The following is an 18,042-nucleotide window of genomic DNA, read 5'->3' on the forward strand; positions in this document are numbered from 1 at the left end:
CTCCTCAGCTGTTTATTCAGTGTTTTGTTTAGTTTAATTCGCCTGAAGAAAATACAATTAAATGATGTGGGACAGCAGCGCCCCCCTGTGGTTGGAAGTTTATACAGCAGCAGGATGGAAGGAAGGAATTCATGGCTTTTACTTTAGTTTCTGTAACGGAGCAGCTTCTGTACTTTGTGATTTTACATTTACATGTTTTGCTGCAGTGAAGGGCCTGAGGTCGGGTCCAGACCCAGGATCAGCCTCGGTGCACGGGACGCCCTCTCAGGCAGGGAGCCACCGGGACGCCCCGTGTTATTGATTTTTAAAGTGAAGCCCTGCTTTCATCTTTCCTTCAGTTCATGAAAATGTTTTTTCACACCTCGTTCTTGTTTGGTCAGTTTTCCTTGGCGACAGCCAGACAGACAGAAACTCCTTCACACGAAATCAGAATCGGGACACTGGCTCTTTAAATCCACAGAACCTTTATTTAGTTTTCAGAACCGAAGTGACAATAAAAAGTGAGACACACCAATCACTGTTCACACCAACACAAAGCCACTTTCAGACTCCTCTTTATTGAAGACCGGCCCACAAATCAAACGCACCTTCCTGTTCCGACCGGGAAGCCTCGGCGCAGGCGAACTGGACCAAACCGGATCAATCTGGATCCAAACCGGCGGGGTTTCAATGCTTACCTTGGTTAACGGAGCCGACAACAACAACAACAACGAGTGGCACTTCAGCTACAGTTAATTCACATCCAACTCAGGAAGAACTCAGACTGAAACCTCAGGAATAAAATTAAACTCTGTACAAACTGACTGAGGGAGCCAAAACCATTAAAGCAAATTTCTGAGAGTCATAATCACGGCCCTTTTAGATTCAATCAATATTACACAAGAGATACCAAAAAATACTTTAATTTATAAATTAAATTATTTACATACATTTTCCCCCGAAAAACGAAAGAACTTTTTTCATATATTTTCTTTTTTTTTTTTGCAATTCTGATGTTTCAGTCCAGTAAACAGACCTGAAAGGAACAGGCAGAATCCAAATACAAAAATGTATTCATCACGTGGCGTCGCTGAAGCCCCGCCTCAGCTGTAAAAAAATATCAATATCTTCTCCTTTAAAAAACAAAACGCGCTCTGCTGCCCTTCCTGCTTCAGGAAATTGCACTCGCCGGCGTGACGCTCGCCTCCACAGGAACCTCCTCCTGCTCCCGCTTCACGTCCGGAGCCCCGCCGTCCTCGGGCTCCGCCTCCTGTTTGACGGCGGCGTCACAGGAAGTGACCTCGTCCTCCTCCGGCTCGCGCTTCACAAAGGCGCTGAGCGGGTTCTCGGTCAGCAGCTTGTTGGGCGACGGCGTGGCGTCGAGGAACGACGACGTCTGAGGAGGGAAACGCACGCCGGTCAGCACAACTCATCAAACTGAGCCGCAAAGGCTGATGGGACTTTGATACCCAGGCCCTAACCCTGACCCTGACCCTGACCCCCCGCTGAGCTACAGCAAACTACTGCAGAATGTCCCTTTAAACAGAAGATACTTACGTTCTTGTAATCTTCGTAACAGGACGGGTGGTACGGCTGCAACAGAGGAGACAGAGGACAGGTTAGAGTTTGGATCACCTGAGCACACCTGTCTGTCTGCCCTCCAGGTGAACACGCTGACGTCCGTCCAATCAGCTGCAGCTTTTGCTCGGTGTCACTTGTTGTCAGGCAGAACAGCTAAACTTTAAAGTGGGCTCAGGCTGACTGATGATTAAAAAGCTGAGTTTAGCTGCCGATGCTGTACGAGACAATTACATTAAATCTGTACATTTACAAGAAAAACATAAGAAACTTATGAGAACCAACTTTCAAATTATGAGAAAATAAATTCATAAATTCGCGACGAAAAAAAAACTTCAGTAAATTTTCACTTCAGTTATTTTTTTCTCCCCACAAAGGCCCTCATGGCCGGGCAGACAGTCACAGCGGAGTGAACGATGTGAACCATGGAAATATAAAGTTTAGACTTCATGAACCTTCATGGACGATGTGAACTTTGACCTCCTGGACAAACTGACGTCTAAGACCACGCAGCCTCCTGTCTCCTCCTGTCAGCCTCCTGTCTCCTCCTCATGCTTGTGGGAGCAGAGGTCATGGTTAAGGTGCTCTTTAGCGAGACTTTAAACGTACATTAGGAGAACTTTTAGCTTTAAGGGATTTAATGTATTTAATGTTTATTTATGATCTTCTTTAGTGTGAATTCATGTTAATGTTTTATCTTGGCCTGTAACTATTTTTTACTCTTCACTAGGGCTGCACGATTATGGCCAAAATGATAATCACGATTATTTTGATCAATATTGTGATCACGATTATTCATCACGATTATTCATCATGTTAGGGAAAGCATCTGTATTTTTATTGTACTACTTTTAAACAAACAATATATGAACAGTTTTCAATGCAAAATGAAACTTTAAATAAGACTAAATGCTTAATAATAATAAAATAAATAAATTAATAAAATTATTTGACTAGTGTGATCGCTCCGTTCCGTGCTTGAATACAGCACACTTCCCCCGCTCTGACACGGTTGGAAGGGGTGTGCTCCAGCACGGTACGGGCGTTCATGCACGAGCACATGCACGGTCACGCACGCAGCGCGCGAACGTGGATATGACGTAAATCATGCAACTTTCCTCCTGCCTCCGCAAAATCGCTTAATGCGCGCAGCGCCGCGTTGTGCAATCAATAATCAACCATGTTGTCTGTCTCGCTGTCCATTGTGCTGCTGCAACCGTGTATAAACAAAAGTTGATTTATGATGAAAGGTATATATAGCAGTCTGTGTGCGCCGCGCACCTGTCAGATCCGGCAGACCTGACCAGGTGGGCGCGGTGCCGGCCGCAGCACCAGCCAGCATCAGGTGGGCTGGCTGCAGCACCGCGCTGTGTGCGTGGCCACCCGGGTGAATGTAGCAGCCAGCTGACATGCTGCCCCAGCTGTCAGTTGGACCTTTCTGAAGGAGGCAGTTACCTCCGAAACTGTCAAGGTAAATAAACATCCCATGTCTGATTAAAAGAAACAGAAACGTCTTTTAGTTAAAAGGAAGACATGATGAATGTATTTGAACTACATTGATTCATGATGACGTCTGAACATGCCTGTTGTCATATTTGAACGTGACGACGTGCACACCAGGGGAAATCGCGCTTGGGCGCGTTTGGGCTTTAGGTAATGTGAGTGCAGGCCAGCCGGGGACTGGGGAGGGGGGGATTTTTGCTTTAGCACGATACGGAGCAAACAGCCCTGTGTGAGCGGCCCTGAGGAGCCTCTCTGACGGGGAACTTGTTGCAGGAACTGCCGTAGTTTCCCTTCTCCTCCCGACATGACTCGCTCTCATTAGTCCACCGAGTAACTTGAGGCTGCTGCTGCAGGTGCGCTTGCTTGTTATTTAGGCAGCTTAATGAAGCCTTAACCGTGCGTTCGCCCCCTGGTGGTTGGCTGACTACTGGCTGAGAAAGTGCTTGATTAGATTCGCAGCAGAGCCGCATTTTAAATGTAAATATCGCCGACGATCAGGCTCATTTAATCGTGGCAGCCAAAATCGTGATCACGATTAAAATTCGATTAATTGTGCAGCCCTACTCTTCACTGAGGTCTTTTGTGGGCATGACGGAGGGTACAGGCGCTGTAATTTCTGTTTTTCTGGATGAAATAAAGTTGACTTGACTCTTCCACCAACGAGCTGACTCAGCACAAAGCGTCATCGCCTGCTGAGGCTGAAGCTGCTGAGTCATCCTGATGTGCCGCAGACGCTCAGTTTTTAAAATTCTTTGTTAAAATCTATTTAAACTGCAGCAGGTTTCAGACTGACGCTCATCTGAGTCCACACACACACACACACACACACACACACACACACACACTCAACCCTGAGCAGTGATGTCACTGGTGATGTCATACCTTGCCGTCCACCCTGATGGCGTTCTTCAGGTGCCACTCCTCCTCCTCTTCCTCCCAGTACATCTCAAACGCCTCCTGGCAGATGTCACATGACTGCAACACACACACACACACACACACACACACACACACACACACACACACACACACACACACACCGCAGATCAGTCTTTCTGCTTCACTTCCTGTTTCAGTTGAATCAACCAAATGAAATGAACTGTTTCCAGCAAGAGGCCCTGAAAACTGAACTTCATTACCCAGAATCCCCCTGTCCTGCTGCAAGCCAGTAAAGTAAATCCAGAATCCAGTTTTAGTGGTGTAAACCGAAACGAAGTTACTATGGCAACGACACAGCCAGAATGTGGTGATGCTGCACCGACGAACATCAAATATGATTTCCTCACAACGTGAAAAAAACCCTCATGATGATACACGAGCAGCAGAACACACACTCCTCCTGCTGGAGGGAGCCGGGCGGCGTCCCGTCTCCAGGTGTGGCGAGCTCACCTCTCCCACCACGTCGGCCGTGGCCCGGACGCTCTGGAACTCCTTCTCCCTCGCCGCCTCCTGGCTCTTCTGCTCCTCCTCCTCGTTCTCCTTCTCAAAGAACTGACTCTTGGCCCGCTCCTCCAGATCAGCGATCTCCTCAAACTCAATCCAGTCCTACACACACACACACACACACACACACACACACACACACACACACACAGTCAGAGATGGGTGTTACTGGTGTTATTTTTATAGAGTCCAGACTGGAGCTGCATGACAGGGACAAGCTTCAATACCTCCATGCCAAATATCACAGAGCAACATGATATACACACTTCTTTGACATTTTAATTCTTGCATTCTTCAGGAATCAGCGTCGTGATACCAGCTGGATGTAGAAAACGCATGTGACAAAATATTCTCCTGACCAGCTTCTTCCAGCGCTGCTTTAGTCTAACAGATCCTCTGGGTTTGACCAATCAGCTGCTTCCCTTCCTCAGCTCTTGTGTTTGTGTGTCACTCCGCCCAGCAGCTGTCAAACACACAGCACTAGGGAGAGCTGCTGCTGCGTAGGGATACACAGACAAAGTAGTTCCACCAGTTGGTGAGAAAGAGGGCTGGGAAACACCGTGGAAAATGAATCCCAAACAAACGTGTTGCTTTTTTTTTCAGCTCTGAATGTTGTTTGCTCGTCCACGTCATTCATTCTGGAGAGGAGCAGTCGTGCTGCTCGTTCTCTCCTCTGGGAAGCAGCCGACACACCAAACCTGGAGGATCTATCACACTCTGACCCCCCAGCAGTCTAATGCAGAGGGACAGAGTGTGTGTGTGTGTGTGTGTATGTGTGTGTGTGTGTGTGTGTGTGCGCTCACCGTCAGGCTGTAGTACCAGCGGCGGTGTGTGACCTTGCGGCTCACGTCCTTCTCTGAGCGGTTCTGTCTGTAGTGCCAGTCCAGGTGGTCGGCGTACACGTCGGTCTGGGCGGCGGTGAACCTCATGCCGCACGAGTAGCACTGGATGCCCGTGTACAGCTTGGTCACCACGCTGTCGAAACGCCTGCAGGCGCAGAGCACGCACATCATCACCACGGCAACAGGACAACATCCCACAACGCACGACACCAACAGACGCCCTGCGCCGTCAGGAGGTGAGGGAGGAGGGGCTGAGGGAGGAGGTGAGGCAGGAGGGGCTGAGGGAGGAGGGGGTGAGGGAGGAGGTGAGGCAGGAGGAGGTGAGGGAGGAGGGGGTGAGGGAGGAGGTGAGGCAGGAGGAGGTGAGGGAGGAGGGGCTGAGGCAGGAGGTGAGGGAGGAGGGGCTGAGGGAGGAGGGGCTGAGGGAGGAGGGGCTGAGGGAGGAGGGGCTGAGGCAGGAGGTGCTGAGGGAGGAGGTGCTGAGGGAGGAGGGGCTGAGGGAGGAGGGGCTGAGGCAGGAGGTGAGGCAGGAGGAGGTGAGGGAGGAGGGGCTGAGGCAGGAGGTGAGGGAGGAGGGGCTGAGGGAGGAGGTGAGGCAGGAGGGGCTGAGGCAGGAGGTGAGGGAGGAGGGGCTGAGGCAGGAGGTGAGGGAGGAGGGGCTGAGGCAGGAGGTGAGGGAGGAGGGGCTGAGGCAGGAGGTGAGGGAGGAGGGGCTGAGGGAGGAGGTGAGGCAGGAGGGGCTGAGGGAGGAGGGGCTGAGGGAGGAGGGGCTGAGGGAGGAGGAGGTGAGGCAGGAGGGGCTGAGGCAGGAGGGGCTGAGGAAGGAGGTGAGGCAGGAGGTGAGGCAGGAGGGGCTGAGGCAGGAGGGGCAGGAGGAGGTGAGGCAGGAGGGGCTGAGGCAGGAGGGGCTGAGGCAGGAGGGGCAGGAGGAGGTGAGGCAGGAGGGGCTGAGGAAGGAGGTGAGGCAGGAGGGGCTGAGGAAGGAGGTGAGGCAGGAGGTGAGGCAGGAGGGGCTGAGGCAGGAGGTGAGGCAGGAGGTGGAGGAGTGATGCAGCTCACTCCTGACATCACGTGGCACAGGCCGGCAGCTCCTCTCATGTTTTATTGAGCACGTTTACATGCACACCTTATTCCTGTATTAACCAGAATATCCTCAATGTTCCGGTTGTGCACGTGTCATGTAAACACACTGAACCAGATTAAGGTCATATTCCGGTTGGAGAGAATTCAGAGTCGAACCGGAATTTGGTGTGCATGTAAACGTAGTCAGAGTTTCAGCCAAACATCGACTTCTCACCACAGGGAGTCAACACTTAACTATGCAAACCCTTCACTCCACACTGAGCCCTGTGTGTGTGTGTGTGTGTGTGTGTGTGTGTGTGTGTCAGCAGTCAGACAGGTGTACTCACTGTTTCATGTCCTCGATGTGGAAGCTGGTGAGGTCGGGCACGTCTTCCTCCACCTCCTGCTCCTCCTCCTCCTCCTCCTCGGCCGCCGGCCCGGGGGCAGCTGCCACCGCAGACTCTGCAACGAGACGTATGTCAGCCTCTGAAATGCACAACTCCTGACACAGAGCATTCTGGGAAATATTTCAGTCCTCTCAAGCAGCTCATCACCTGTTAAGGTGGCAGTTTAAAATCCTGCAACTAAAACATAAACGAGAAAAAAATCACCAACACTAATTATTCATTTTATGAGTAGACATGCAAATTTTCCACAAAACTGAAAAAAAAAAATCCTGTCGAACTGGATATGGCACCATTCTATTCAGAGAGACGTGTGTGTGTGTGTGTGTGTGTGTGTGTGTGTGTGTGTGTGTGTGCTGACCGGTCTCAGTGGTTGCCGTGGTGTCGGTCTGGGTAGGCTTGGCCGCGGGGATGATGCCGGTGGAGATGAGTTTGGACAGCAAGTCGTTGACATCAACCTGACCAAAGTGGCTTTCTGGAGAAACAAACTGGGGAGCTGCAGGGAAACCAGTGAGACCAGTTAGTGAAACCAGAGACCAGCAGCACGCAGAGCGATGCAGCACTGAGTTATGAGACTGAGATCTCTGAGGGTCTCTAAACATCTCAGAGGTAAAGAATCAACACTAAAATCAACCTGTGTGCTTCAGAGGTTTAGCAGCTGCACTTCATTTTGCTCCATGAAAAACAACCTGACATGACCTTCAGGAGTTCTGCTCCCTCAAACACTCTGCATGTCATCACCTGAACCTGCACCTGCACCTGTGTGCACCTGTCCTGACAGAGGGGGGGGGGGGCTCACCTGGCTGTCTGAAAGGCACAGCGTTCTGAGGCAGGAAGGGCTGGTTGAGGTTGGCCATCAAGTTCACCTGAAGACAGAAGACCAGGTCAGTGGTCAGTAAACACTTCACACACACACACACACACACACACCCTACTACAAACTCGGTCAGATGGTGCTGCTCAGAGACAGAGGGGCGGTGGCTCACCTGCTGCTGCTGCATGGAGCCTGCGGGGGCCGCGGGGCTGTAGAAGGGCCCGGGGGCCGGCTGGCTGAAGGGGGGGGCGGGCTGCATGTTGAAGCCGGCCCCCTGCAGGTTCTGGTTCTGCGGCGTCTGGAAGGCCAGCGGGCCGGCGGGGTACTGAGGGTTCAGGGGCTCCGGGAAGCGCTGGGCAGCCACGTTGAAGTTCTGCTGAGGAGGGGCCGGGTTTTCGTAGACGGGGGGACCCAGGGGCCTCATGGGGTGCTGCATGTTGTGGGGCGGGCCGTACTGGGGCGGGCCCTGCTGGGCGGGGGAGCATTCGTAGCGGGGGGGCATGCCCTGGTGCATTTCAAACCGGGGCCCGGGCTGGCCCGGCCCTTCAAACCGCATCGGTCCAGGCCCCTCAAACCGCATCGGGCCGGGGCCCTCAAACCGCATCGGGCCCATCTGGTTTGGAGGGCAGTCGAACCGCATGGGGCGCTGCTGCTGCTGCTGCTGCTGGAAGCCCATCGGCCCGTGTCCCGGCCCGGGCGCCATATTGTTGTCGAACCGCCGCGGCCCCTCGAAGCGCTGCATGGGCCCGTCAAAGTGCGCGGGGCCGGGCCCCTGGCCGTCAAACCGGCCCGGTGGCTGTTGGCCGATGGGACCGTCGTACCTGCCGGAGCCCTGAGAGTGGGGCGGGCCCTCGAACCTCACCATGCTGTCCCCACCTCTCATCGGGCCGTGAGTTATGGGTGGGTCGTAGCGACCGGGTCCGTCAAACCTTTCTGGCATGCTGTGTCCAGGCGCACCGCCGCCCTCGAACCTGCCGGGGCCCTGGTGGTGAGGGCCGTTGTACCGAGAGGGTTCATCAAAGCGCGCGGGGCCGCCGCCTTCGAACCGTCCCGGGGGGTGCGGCCTGGACGGGCCGGTGTGTCCGGGGCCGTCATACCGTGAGTGAGCGTGGGCTCCCTCGTGAGGCGGCGTGTGTCCCGGGGAGTCGCTGTGCTGGCGGACCGAGGAAAGCGGTCCCCCGCGGGGGGGTGCCTTGAGGATGGACCGGGGAGGGGGGTGAGGGTGAGGAGGTGGTACGTCCAGGTTCAACGGCCCGTCGTCCGAGTGCTCACTGTTGGGGCTCTCGAACCGCGGGATGGGGCTCATCTCTGCCGAGTCTTTTTGGTGGAGCGGTGAGAGGCGCTCCCGCTCGTACCCGGCCACCGGGGACTGGCGGGTCGGCGCCTCCAGGCCGGCCGGGCTCGGACAGTTCCTGTGCACCACGGTGGCCGAGGGAGGGAGGCGCTCCTGCCTCCGTGGGTCAGGGTGGCGGGACTCGCCGAACCTCCTTGGAGCATCATAACCGCTTTTCTGCTCCTCCCTCTCGTCGTAACGCTGGCGCTCGGTCAGGGGAGAGTTCCACTCCCGCTCACCTGGAAGGGTTCATCAAGAAACACAAAGAACATTTAACCTGAAGACTGAGCCCCTGAACAAACACCACCTCTGCACAGGAGGACACCTTTACACTCACTGGACTCTCGGGGGTCCGCCCTCCTCCTGAAGCGCAGCCCCTTCAGGGTGGGGAACTCCTTGCCGTGGTTGTACTCCTCGATCATGGGAGTCTGAGCCGGTTGAGGCGGCTCCTCACGCTCCTTACTCTGCCGCTCCCCTGCCAAAACACACCAGAGTCAGAGTCAGGACAGGTGGCCACGGGACAACCAGCTGGTCACATCTGAGTGTCCCAGCCAGGCTGAAGACTCTGGACACTCTAAAGGCAAATACAGGCTGTGTGCGTGTGGCTGCCTTCACATTACCCTGCCTGTCCCGTGTGAGTGTATGTATGTGAGAGTGCGATGATTACCTTGCCTGTCCCGTGGTGGAAGGCTGTATTTGTGTGGGGGGTGTGCGGGGCCCCGGCCGCCCTGCTTGCTCCCTTGGCCGGCGTCCTCACCGTCCTCGGGACTGTCCTCGTCCTTCCATTCATCCCCGGCCGGTCGGCGGTTCACCTGCGTCCTCCTCAGCTTGGACTTGTGCTCGTAGTACGACAGCTCGGCTTCGCCCATGGCGTCATGTGCCCGGGACTGAGGCGAGGGGGGCGTGGCCAGCAGTGGCTGCTTCTTGCCGGGGAACTTGTTCTGCTGGTCGCCGGAGGTCTCCCAGATATCGGAGCGCTGCTGCTTCTCCTCCTGGTACTGGAAGAGCTGCTTGATCTGGTGGGCCACGTTCAAGAAGTCTTCCTGGGAAATCTCGCCGCTCTCTAGACGTTTGCTGGCCTGCAGACACAGAGGACGGCTCAGTATTATTATAATATTGAGATCATGATTATCCTCTTTGAACTGGACTGGAATTTACCACTACGTTTCTAACCAATTTTCCACCATGTTGTGTTCAAGGTGCTGACTCAGAAAAAGTGGACGCCAAGAAGAGCAAACACCGCATTTTCCTCCAGGGGGCCGCTGTCTGCAGCAGGATTTAGTGAAGTGCTGAAGAAACATTTCTCTGTTGATTCAGATCTCACCATAACAAAGGGTGACTTGTTGTCAAACCCCTGTCGGCTCTAACGTCACTGAAACAGAACATCAGAGCACGGAGCTCTGAAAGGACACCCGGCTTGTCATTCCCGGCTGGATGACTGTTGCTGCACTTGTTTTTCACCCGTTCTGAATTGAAATAACGCAGCAAGTCCTGACTTTTCAGATCAGTTTGTTTGTTCATTATGAATCAAATTTTGAATTGTCACATCTCAATAAGAATAAACAAAGGAACAGACCGCAGTCCAGTTAAAACAGGCAGTGAAAGCTCCCCTTGTGGCTTCAGGATTATTATGGGGAAACTTTGGACGCCTGAGGTTTTGGTGCAGTAACAGATGGCCCTTTTCCATTAGTATCTACTCGGTTCGACTCGACACGGTTTAGGTGGTTTTCCATTACAGTTGAGTGGCACCTCGCCGTGGGTGGAGTCGTCACAGCAAGGCGGCGCACCGTCCAGCTCCCTCTGGATTCTTTGGGCCGCCATCAAGCTCAGAAAAGTCTCCACATCTTTATTTGACCACGGTAGCGGTTTGCTTGCCATTTTCCGACTTTGCATGTTGCCGTTTTTTTTTTTTTTTTTTAAATGTTGGGTTTTGTTTTCGTGCAGGAGTCGTTCTTGTCACTCCCTGTCCAATCAGTTGCCTGCATGGCGTTAACGTCACATTTTCAGCTCGACTCAGCTCGCTTGGAACCCCGGCTGAGTGGGTCCCAAAATGGGACCTGCTAGCAGGTACTACCACCTGATGGAAAAGCTCTTAAACCGAGTAGAGTCGAGCTGAGTAGGTACTAGTGGAAAAGGGGCTAGAGATATGAATTACCAATCATAGATGCTGTGGAGGCAAAGAGCACAAAGCCATGAAGGCGGCATCAGAAGACAAACAGTGACAGTGAACAGTTTGAGACACACCCTCCTCAGCAGGTCCCTCTTGCTGGCCGAGTTGAGGACCTCGGGGATCTGCAGGTTGGCGTCCACGCTGAGCCGGTGTTTGGGGGTTCGGGGCGTGGTGGGCCGTGGCAGCGTGTTGTATGGCTTGTGTCTCTGGGCGCTGGCCTTCCCGTGGGACGAATCCTCACACTGCTTCAGACTGAGGAGACACAGGATGAGTTTTCACTTTGAAAAGGAGCCACGACTAACAATTTCCCAATGATAAAGCAGCAGAACAGACTGAAATGGGATTTTTCAAACCAACACAGATCCCTATTTATATTTTTATCTGAGGCTGTCGACATTCAATGACTCTAAATTTGTACTACGCAAAAAATACAGAACATTGATGACTAGAGTAAAGCTCTTCTGAATTAAAGTTTAAAAGTTTCTACACAGATTATTCATTGAGCCCAGCTGAGTCTGCCTGCACGCCGCTGGATTAACCTGTGTGACCTCTGACCCCAGAGCAGTTCTGACTCACTGTTTGTTCTCCTCCCAGCCGCTCCTCCAGCGGTGTGGCAGCTCCTTGCTCTCCTTGCGGGGCGAGTGGGACTCTCTGGACTCGGAGTGTCTCTCCTCGGCCGGCCTCTTGTTCCTGCGGCTCTCTGCCGTGTTCTTTTTGAGCGCCGGCCTCTCCTCGCGGCCGGGTTTGCCGTGCTGAAGCTCGTCGCCGTGCGCTCTCCTGGGTTTGCCAAGTTTGTGAGACGGCGAGGGGGAGGAGGAGCTGCTCCTTGCTCGGCTCTTGGGCGACCTCCTGTCTTTCCTCTTGGGCGAGGACGTGGAGGGCGAGCGTGACCTGGACCGCGAGCGCGTGCGTTTCCTGGCGTTGGTACGCGCGTTGCCGCCGCTCTTGAACTCTGCTTTCTCGGCGGAGGCGCCGCGCTCGTGTTTGTTCACCGAGCCGTTCACCAGCTTCGCTTTGGGCTTCTGAGCTTCGGCCGCCCGTGTCGCCTCCTCTCTCTCTTTCTTGTCACCACATCGCTTCTTCTCCTTCTGCTCGTCATCTCGGGCCTCACTGCTCTTGTCCTGCAGGCGTTTGCGCAGCCGAGGGTCCTTCTTGGCCACATCGGGCATCTTCGGGCTCTCGGCCTCGGCGTGCTTGTTCTTGCTCTGTCCGCCTTTGGCCATAGGAGACGGGGATTTGGATTTGGGCTTCTCTTCCAGTGCATCTCTTTTCAGAGTCCTGCTCTTGTCTGGCTTGCTGGATTTCTCTGGCAGACGTTTCTCCGGTGTGTGGGCGGGGCCTACCGTACCGGACTCGTCTTTTCTACCCGCCGGCTGTTCTTTGGGCTGGGGGCCTGGCGCCGGGCCAGAGCGGTTGAGGCGGGGATCTCTGGTGGAAGGCTTTGCTTCGGGCTGAGGAGGGATCCATGGCCGGATGACAGGGCCGGGCTGGCTGGCTGCCTTTGGCGCTGAGCTGCCGGAGGCCGGTGGAGTGTTGGCTGTAGAAGGGGTGGTTAACACGAAGCCCCCTGCCTGGAAAAGAGGACGGCAAAGATTATTCACAAGCCAGCCACCAACGAAAAAAAGAAACTTCTCAGCCTGTGACCCAGTTTCTGTGTGCAGATCACTCTCTGTTCAATAAGACAACATGAAAGTATCAAAGACACAGGCACAAATAACTGAAATGAAAACTGGCAAGACAACCTGAACTGCATGTGTCAACACAAAGCTGAAAAGAAATCAAAGCTGAGAAAAAAAAAAAACATACAACCATGACAGGTCAGGAAGGATTGGTGTGTTAAGTCTCTCATCAGGAGAAACCAGTGGCCGTGTTGCCTGTGAAACATGTAAGATCAGAAGTGGAGCGGCTGTTCCTCCTACCAGCTGAGCCTTGGTCTGCTCCAGCTCCAGCTCGATCTTCTTCTGCTGCAGTTCCAAGAGCTGCTTCTGCTTGGCCAGCAGCTGCTGCCGGATCAGCTGCTCCTGGGTCAGGCTGGCCTCGCTCACCGCCGGCGCAGGGACGGGGGCCGGAGCAGGGGCCGGGACGGGTGCGGGGGGTGTCGGCTGGGGTGTGGTGGCCCGTGGAGAGGACGCCTCCTCAGACTGGACACACAGCCGGGGTTCAGTCAGAGTGGGACAGAGAAGAAACAGTGCAGATGTGAGACATGACATCTAGAGGGTTTATTCAGATCTGACTGGTGCTTAACATTTCAACTGAAACCCAGCGGTGACTTTTTTGGTTTTTGACACTTTGCCAAGAAGCTCTGTGGACCAGAACTTGAGATCCAGTGATCTGCACCACTCAGGTCCCAAATTCTCCTCAGATTCCAGGTGTCAAACTGAACCTGACGGCAGCGAGCTTCAGGTTTTGGTCAAAACAAAGTGGAGCTGAGAATGAATAGACTTTCATTCCCGCTTGTGAGACATTTAGGAAACAAACACTCAACAGAGAGAGTCCCAGATGAGCCCCGCAGCACAACACACACCTGTTTTAAAAACCTTGGGTTGACGTGAATGCTGGCGTTGACGGTGGGCGGCAGCGGCTTGATGGGCCAGGCCGGGTCCAGGTTGTTGACCCGCACGTCCAGAGCGTACAGCTTCTTCAGCGGGAACACATCGTCCCACGTCGAGCGTAACTTGAACAGACTCTTTCTAATGTTCTCATCCACCTACAAACAGAGGACAGTGCTTGGTCCACAGCCTCCAACACACACCTGCAGTATCACTCACTCACTGTTCTGGTGTTAGTCTGACCCCCCCCCCATACCCTGACTGCCTCAACTGGGAAGTGTAGGACACACTTTAACCCTTTGAAACCTGAGCAAATTCACTTTCCTTTCAAAAACATTGTATATTTAGAATTCAATGACAAGATAATTCATGTTGAATTACCACAAGAGAAACCAAACTGGAAAAAAATTCAAAATTATGATAAAATTGGCACCGAATCTCCCAAAAATGCAAGATACAAAAAAAAAAAAAAAAAAAAAACATTTTTTAAATGACCAAAAGAAAAAAATGTGCAAAATATTTACCATAAAATTATCAAATCCGTTTTCTTAAAATTAATCAAAAAAGTAGTGAATACAATTTTCAAAAATAATACAAAAGTGAATTTTGATCGGAGGGTGAAATAAATTTTTTCAGTATAAAAGCCCACCCACAGGCTTCTGGGTTTCAAAGAGTTAAAAAATTAGTCAGTGAAAACAATTTCAGCATATATTTGTAAAACTTTAAAAGCGATGCATACAATCCATCCACCCACCACTTTATTAGTAAAAAAGGCATTAAATGGCATTAAATACAACAAGGCAGAGTGCATGAGACTGACATGGAAAGCAAGCAACACAGCAGGAGGGAGGGGAGGTGTCTTAGTGCTTTATCTGTAACAGTGCTAAACGGCAGCAAAGAGAAAATGGTGTGTACCTTTTCAAAGACACATATAAATGAAGTGACTAGGTTTTTAGCAAACACTGCAAGGTACTCTCCTCCAACATTCTTCACTATGGAATCCACTAAGTACAAAACTGGAAGCTTCTCGGAGGGTGGCGCCTGGAGCAATAGAGAACTCAACAAGTTTAGAAAACAACAGGGGTTAAAAACCAACATTTCAGCATCAACCCCAACCCAACCCACCACCACCACCCACCCCCATCCCCACCCACAAAAACACAGGAGACAGACGTCACAAAAAAGAAAAAACTCAGGACAAAAAATGAAAAAGTTTGTGTCAGGTGAGGAAAACATGTCCAGAGCATCACGACAGGGAAAAAAAAAATCCAAATCCTTCCCCATCCAGAAGAAAAAAATCTTCTCAAAACGGGTGAAAAATCCTCACACTGGACTTTCAAAACAGAAAGGAGCTGCTGGAGCCAGATGATCTGTTGTGTCCATGAAGTCCAACATCAAAGCTGAAATTCCATCACAAAACTTGAAGGGAAAAAAAAAAAAAAAAAAAAAAAAAAATTCAGATCCACGTGTTAAGCGTCAAAAAGATTATCCGTTAAGGGGAAAACAAAGTTGAGATTTGTGTCCGCTGGTCAGGAACCTTTCAGTTTACCTCCAAAGAGGGTTTGTTGTCACCCTCTTTGTACTTTACCCAGAAGTCAGTGAGTTCAACTCGTCTCCACAGAGGAGCTTTATTCACACACACTCTTGGAAAATGTGACCATTTAAACATGTTTTCCCTTCAGTTTTTAAAAAATAAACTGTTAACCCATTACAAATAGTGATGACAGGCTGGTTTTTAGGCATTTAAGAAGCTGGATTTAAACTCTTTACACTAAAAAGGCTGGAAGCCAAAGCCTACTGTTACTAGAGTGCAGCATTAGTGCCAACAGGTTACCAAACTGAGTGAGACTGTATGTGCAAACCAGAGCCAACACATCTGCTACTGATGAGTGAATGGAACCAGAGTCATACCAATAAATTACACTGGGAAATAAAAAATGACAAAAAGCACATTTCACATTTTTTATTATAACATGTTTAAACCATTCATTGACATTTCAAAAAAATAATTCAAGATTGACTAGTGAATTAATTATTATCAGATATAAGAAAAATAACTATCCGGTCAGGCTTCAGGTGACCGAAGAATGACTTTGCCAGTCGTCAAAATGCAAACACTGACCACAAAGATTCATTTGCATCTCAAACTGCTGACTACAATGCATTTCTACAAAAGGGGTGGGGGTGGGGGGTGTCCCCTCTGAAGGGGCTTTGACTCCCATATTCAATAGCAGCTAGTCGACAAGCTTTATTAACAATCAACTAGACTGAGAAGCAGGTCAGGAAGTGGCGATGGCAGCTAGCTGGACACAGCAACGGGCTTTATTTCTCATTTGTCATCATGTGGAGAAATGAATGTGTGGTGGAAATACAGTGACGGGCAGCGGGATTATTCTGGGAAAGGGAGTTAAATCAGACCTGAGGCTCAACATGGAAGTCAAAATCCACCAGTCAGCGCGGCGCTGGTGAAGCCTGACAAACAGGACGGACACGTTCTGCCCCATTGATATGAACGGGGGTCGGACTTTATGGGCTCATCAATGGTTTATGTTACAACCAGTTGAGGCTTTTGTTCCAGGGCTGCTTGCATATGAAAAGTTTTCATTCAACTACCATCTATGACCCCTAGAAACCTGAGCACATTCACTTATAAGGCATTCTGTAGCTAAGATTAAATTCCAAAAACAAAACAAAAAAGCCATAAATTAACAGTTTTACACTATAATTCCAAAAACACTTAAACAAAATCTCTCTCTCTTTTTTTTTTTTTTTTTTACTTTGGGTGGGATTTTGGATAATTGCCTGGGATTTTCTGTATTAAGATTAATTTTTCATTTCCATTAAACTTTATTTGCAAATTTTCTTTCACATTTTACTGATTCAACTTTGCTACTTTTCTGACAAATCCCACTATTTTTTATGTGACTAATGTGATGTAATTTTGTGGCAATTTCAAGGTAAATTTAATTTTTTAATTTTTTATTTATTCATTCTTGATATTTTTGTTTTACAATTTAGTTGTAGCCCTATGGAAAATTGATTTTAACTGTACATTTTTTTTTTCTACTAATTTTCTAGTGACGTTTGGTTAATTCCTAGTGGATAACTGCCTGTAACATTATTTTGCAAGTTAGTGCTAGTTCTACCGTAACTTAATTTAAAATATATAATTAGAATAATTATTTGTTTTAAAAAACTTAATTTCTGGTAATGTTTTGATTCATTTCCAGTCGTGTATTTTATTTCAGGTTTTACAAATTTTATTTTACCAATTTTCTGGTCGTTTTTTGTATGATTTTTTTTTAAATGGGATGCATTAGTAGTAATATTCACGTATTTTTTAACCATTACTTTGGTAATTTCCTGGCGAATTCATTATAACCACCCTGCAGCTTTTTTTTTTTTTTTTTTTTAATTTAATAAGTTCTTTGTAATTTAATAGAAAGTATATCCTGATTTTGAGACTGAGTGGATCTGCTCGGGTGTCTCGGGGTGAGCCTCAGCGGGGCTCCGGGCTCCGGTCTGACCCGGGAGCCTGCTGCCTGCTGCGGGAGTCACGGCGCGGAGCCGCTCGGTGCCGGTGGATTTTCACTTCACGGAGCCTCGCTGAAGCTGATTTCAAAGCAATGAGGCGACTTTCTACAGAGGATTTACTGTTTAAAAAGCAGCTGTTCTGTCTGAGGCCGGTTCTGTTAACTGGTTGTGGTCTCCTGCGTACAGAGAGGGCAAACAGAGGCGCCATGCTACACGGCTAACCGCTAGCCCGCACGCCGAGGGCAGGTGACATGTCGTGGAACGTTAGCCGCCATGTTTAGCTACCAGCTAACTCGACCTGCACGTTACGTCGACACAAAAGCATCTGAAATTAAAAATTCTATATTCATAAAAACCTTGCTTATTTGTGCTTCAATTATTGCGACGATGTCCCTGGCGAAGTGCAGGTTTTCCTCGGCCAGGATGGTCAGCATGTTGATGTGCGGCTTGCTGTTGAACGTCAGGTCTTCCAGGGAGGACTGGTACTCTCGGCAGGCGTCCTCCCGCGCCGCGTCGTCGTCCATCTTTGCGCTGAGCGATCGGCACAAATCTAACCCAATCTGATCGATACCATAACCATTGATCACCAGACAGTCCATGAACACATTTAGCTAGCTAATTATGCCCCGACGCGCTGCAAAAAGACGTCAAGTTGTTCGTATTTCAGCCGCCGCCTGCTCCTTCTCCTTCTTTTCCGTTTCGGAGAAAATGGCGACTGCTGCTTGGTCGCCTCCTACGTCACATACAACTATATATACCCGCCGTGACGTCAGTGCCCTTCCATAGGCTCGGCGCGTGGTTTCGCGACCGGGTCATTTGCTGTCATTGGTC

General features: G+C 50.6%; 1 protein-coding gene across 1 annotated transcript; it reads right to left on the reverse strand.

Annotated features, from left to right (window-relative positions):
• Nucleotides 1–447: 447 nt before the first annotated feature.
• Nucleotides 448–17,924, reverse strand: pcf11 (PCF11 cleavage and polyadenylation factor subunit). Its single transcript, XM_030068081.1, has 17 exons — nt 17,568–17,924; nt 14,593–14,718; nt 13,653–13,835; nt 13,048–13,269; nt 11,705–12,699; nt 11,203–11,380; nt 9,626–10,037; nt 9,296–9,433; nt 7,798–9,197; nt 7,611–7,677; nt 7,173–7,307; nt 6,755–6,869; nt 5,307–5,490; nt 4,450–4,605; nt 3,943–4,035; nt 1,537–1,572; nt 448–1,375 (listed from the first exon to the last, which is right to left on the reverse strand). The coding sequence occupies exons 1-17, from the start codon at nt 17,808–17,810 to the stop codon at nt 1,151–1,153; spliced, it is 4,908 nt and encodes a 1,635-aa protein (XP_029923941.1). The 5' UTR covers nt 17,811–17,924; the 3' UTR covers nt 448–1,150.
• Nucleotides 17,925–18,042: the final 118 nt, after the last annotated feature.

The sequence above is a fragment of the Myripristis murdjan genome, chromosome 14, assembly GCF_902150065.1.
Source record: "Myripristis murdjan chromosome 14, fMyrMur1.1, whole genome shotgun sequence".
In the NCBI taxonomy this organism is placed as follows: Eukaryota; Metazoa; Chordata; class Actinopteri; order Holocentriformes; family Holocentridae; genus Myripristis; species Myripristis murdjan.